General features: G+C 42.1%; 1 protein-coding gene across 1 annotated transcript in view; it reads right to left on the reverse strand.

Moving 5' to 3' along the window:
- The window catches only part of klhl35 (kelch-like family member 35), a 10,882-nt gene that overhangs the window by 4,437 nt on the left and 2,693 nt on the right, over positions 1-3,752 (reverse strand). The window contains exon 2 of the mRNA XM_016489268.1: positions 1,705-2,568. Coding sequence (XP_016344754.1) covers positions 1,705-2,552 — 848 coding nt within the window. The 5' untranslated portion in view covers positions 2,553-2,568. The remainder of the gene's footprint in view (positions 1-1,704; positions 2,569-3,752) is intronic.

Raw genomic sequence — 3,752 nt, forward strand, 5'->3', positions numbered from 1 at the left:
CACACACACACACACACACACACACACACACACACACACACACACACACACGATGTTCATTATTAATCAGTGACTGGCTGATCAGCAGCAGTGCGTCTCGTCTGTGATCTGCTGTAGTTTATTATGGCGTTTTTAGCAGTTTATTAATGTTTGTGTCGTGTGTACAGCTCATGTTGATCTCAGTGAACATTCTGCAACACATTTTACAGATATCCAGGTAAACAAATAGAAGCTTTTGATTTTTTTTTTTTTAAATAATGAGTTAATCTTTCTAAAACTCTGAATATTATGACAAAGCATGAAGATGAAACCTGAAGCATCTTACAGGGGTTTCTGCAGATCTTAAAAAGGTCGTAAAAAGTCTTAATTCTTCCTTCCACTAATTTAGGTCTTAAATCAGAGCAGAAAGTCTTAAATTCATGAAGTCGTGGCATTAAATGTTGCATGAACTGCAGAAAATGAATCTCTTCCTCAGTTTTCCAGTACAAATATCTAAACATCCTTAAATCAAGATTCATGTACTGCAGATGCACAATGAAGATAAGAAGTCTTGTTTTATGAGAAACTGATGAAAATGAAGTGAGTTTATGATTAAAACATTTATTATGGCGTTTTTAGCAGTTTATTAATGTTTGTGTCGTGTGTACAGCTCATGTTGATCTCAGTGAACATTCTGCAACACATTTTACAGATATCCAGGTAAACAAATAGAAGCTTTTGATTTTTTTTTTTTTAAATAATGAGTTAATCTTTCTAAAACTCTGAATATTATGACAAAGCATGAAGATGAAACCTGAAGCATCTTACAGGGGTTTCTGCAGATCTTAAAAAGGTCGTAAAAAGTCTTAATTCTTCCTTCCACTAATTTAGGTCTTAAATCAGAGCAGAAAGTCTTAAATTCATGAAGTCGTGGCATTAAATGTTGCATGAACTGCAGAAAATGAATCTCTTCCTCAGTTTTCCAGTACAAATATCTAAACATCCTTAAATCAAGATTCATGTACTGCAGATGCACAATGAAGATAAGAAGTCTTGTTTTATGAGAAACTGATGAAAATGAAGTGAGTTTATGATTAAAACAAGAACAAATACCTGTCAGCGTCATCAGAAAAATAATCTTGTTTTCCCGTTGAATTAAGTTGATTTTTCTGACTCCACTGGCAGATGTTTGTTCTGGTTTTAATCATAAACTCACTTCATTTTCATCAGTTTCTCATAAAACAAACATCTTGCTTTAAGAAGCTGATCATAGCGTGATCAGAAGCTACAGTAAAAGCTATTTCCATATTCTAGTGTTTGGAGCAGAGATATTCAAGCTTTTTTGTCAAATGAATTAAAAAGTAGTGGAGATCTTTTGGATGTTGTGTTTTCAAACTTTAAAGTGTTGTTAATACAAGACATTCACATTCAGAGACCATATTGTGTTCCCTCCAGTTTATACTTTACTTGGTCTTCAAAAATGTCTTAAATTTGCCTTCATAAAACCAAAGCAGAAGCCAAAGCGTCTGAACTCATCATTGAAAACAAGTCTAATGTTTCTGTTTGTTTATCTGGATATCTGTAAAATATGTAGCAAAACTGATCTGAATGTACGACACAAATTAGAGCACGAAAAAAGCAGTTTTTATGCATGTTATGGGCCAAATCAAAACTTAGCGTTGGCCCGCAAGCCCTTGTTTGGGTTTAGACGGAAGTGGGACTCACCGGCGGGGTCTGGTGCGCTCCGACTGCACCTCCCGTCCAAACACGCGGTACATGCGCGCCTCCTGCAGCAGCGGCCGGAGCTCCGCACACTCCTGCACCAGCTCATCTGCCTCCAGCGCGCCGGTGAAGAACGCCGGGTCCAGCAGAGGCAGACGCAGCCGCTCCAGCAGCTCCCTGAGGTCCTGCTTCCGCTCGTCCGGCCAGTGATGGACCCAGCGGAGCGCGGCAGTCACCAGAACTTCCTCCGTCACCTGCAGACGCTCGCAGGCCAGCAGCTCCAGCACGCGGGCTTTGGGCAGGCCGAGGAACTCGTCGTGCCGCAGCACCTGCTGGAAGTCCTGGTAGAGCAGCGTCTGGCACTGCTCCTGCAGCGGCTGCAGCACGTACAGGCTGGCGAAGTCCATCAGCCCCAGGCAGTTTGAGTGGCTGACGCGCTCCTGCAGGAACTGCACGCAGGCTTTGGACAGGACGGGAACGTCCAGCCGATCCGCCGCCTGGAAGACGCTCTCCACGTTCTCCTCGTCCAGCTTCAGCCGGCCCTCGTACATGAAGTCCAGCAGGCTGTCCATGGCGGCGCTGGAGATGCCCTGCAGCTTGACTGCGGGCTGCCGGTTCTCCTGGAAGCCGCTGCTGTTGAACATGCTGCGGAAGTAGAGGCTGCTGGCGCAGAGCGTGGCGCGGTGACACGGGAACTCGCATCCGTCCACCTGCAGAACCACGTCCGTGAAGGTGCCGCTGCGCCGGTAAGAGTTCAGCACCTGTAGGATGTGCTCGGCGTGACACGAGCCCGAGCAGAAGCTGACCTTTGACCTGCCGTCCATCAGCTCGCTGTTCGTGCCGAAGCCCATTCTGGACGGATGACGACTGTGAGGAGCGACAGCATCACTGAGACACTATTGCAGGTTTATTTACAATTTAAAGACCTGAACAGCACACGTTGCTATCTGTGTTTAAACTAAACTCATTTCTGTCATGACAACTCTCGGAGGGATTGGCATGGTAATGTACATGACAATGTTAATGTATTTGGTCTCGGCGGAATAGATCTGCTATGATGCTGCTGTGAGCATGTAAGAAATGCTGCTGCTGCAAATATAACATACATGAAATAACCCCCATATAGCATACATGAATCACCTCGTAGCAGATCTATACAGGTGGAGCTGGGGAAGGTGGAGGGTTTCTGAAGCAAGCTGCAACTGCTACGGCAAGCACTAGTCATATATTTGAATGCTGAGCAGCGAGCTCATTGGCTACCGATACAGGAGAGAACCAATCAGCTGTGCCATGTGATGATGATGTCATCAGGTCAGATTGAGTTAGACCTATCGGACTGCGCCATCTAGAGTTTCATGCCAGAACTCTGTATTTAAGCCTGGCCAGTTTAAACATTCAAGACACGAATGAGAAGATCAGTGTGCGCGCTCATCCAAACCCGTGTCTCAGAGAGCGCGCAAATACTGAGTTCTCTTGCAAGACTTGTGCTTGAATGGACAAATTCACACAAAAATGATGTCAATATGCCCGTTTTAGTGAGTTTGTAACAGACCGAGTCGGTTGAACGCATAGAATCAGTGTACTGGATCCGTGCATTGTCTTAAAGTTTTTAATGTTATCAAACAACAAAAGACAGGGAAATCACTCACTGCTCTTGACTGAATAGCTTTTGTAACTTTAATAAGGATTCAATCAAATATACAATGTTATTTTACATTTGATTACTTTATTCAGTTTCTGTACTTAAAAACTAATGTTAGTTAGTAAAACCTGAAAAGCACTGTTTATTTGATTTATCTTTCCTTGGTTGTATTTATTTGTTCTGTTGCTTGTAGTTAGATTATTTGTTCTTATTTTCTTTATTTTTATTTGACAGTATAGTTATTTTTCCCTAAAAAAGCACACTGAACTGTGAGTAATTTGAACCGTTACACCCCTAATACATACATATATATATATATATATATATGAAATTAAATTTAATATACATTATATTATATTAATTTGAAGTTTCACTGATTTGTTCTGTTTTTTTTTTTTTTTTATTTTTT

The sequence above is a fragment of the Sinocyclocheilus anshuiensis genome, unplaced genomic scaffold (assembly GCF_001515605.1).
Source record: "Sinocyclocheilus anshuiensis isolate Anshui unplaced genomic scaffold, SAMN03320099.WGS_v1.1 scaffold2267, whole genome shotgun sequence".
NCBI classification, from domain to species: Eukaryota; Metazoa; Chordata; class Actinopteri; order Cypriniformes; family Cyprinidae; genus Sinocyclocheilus; species Sinocyclocheilus anshuiensis.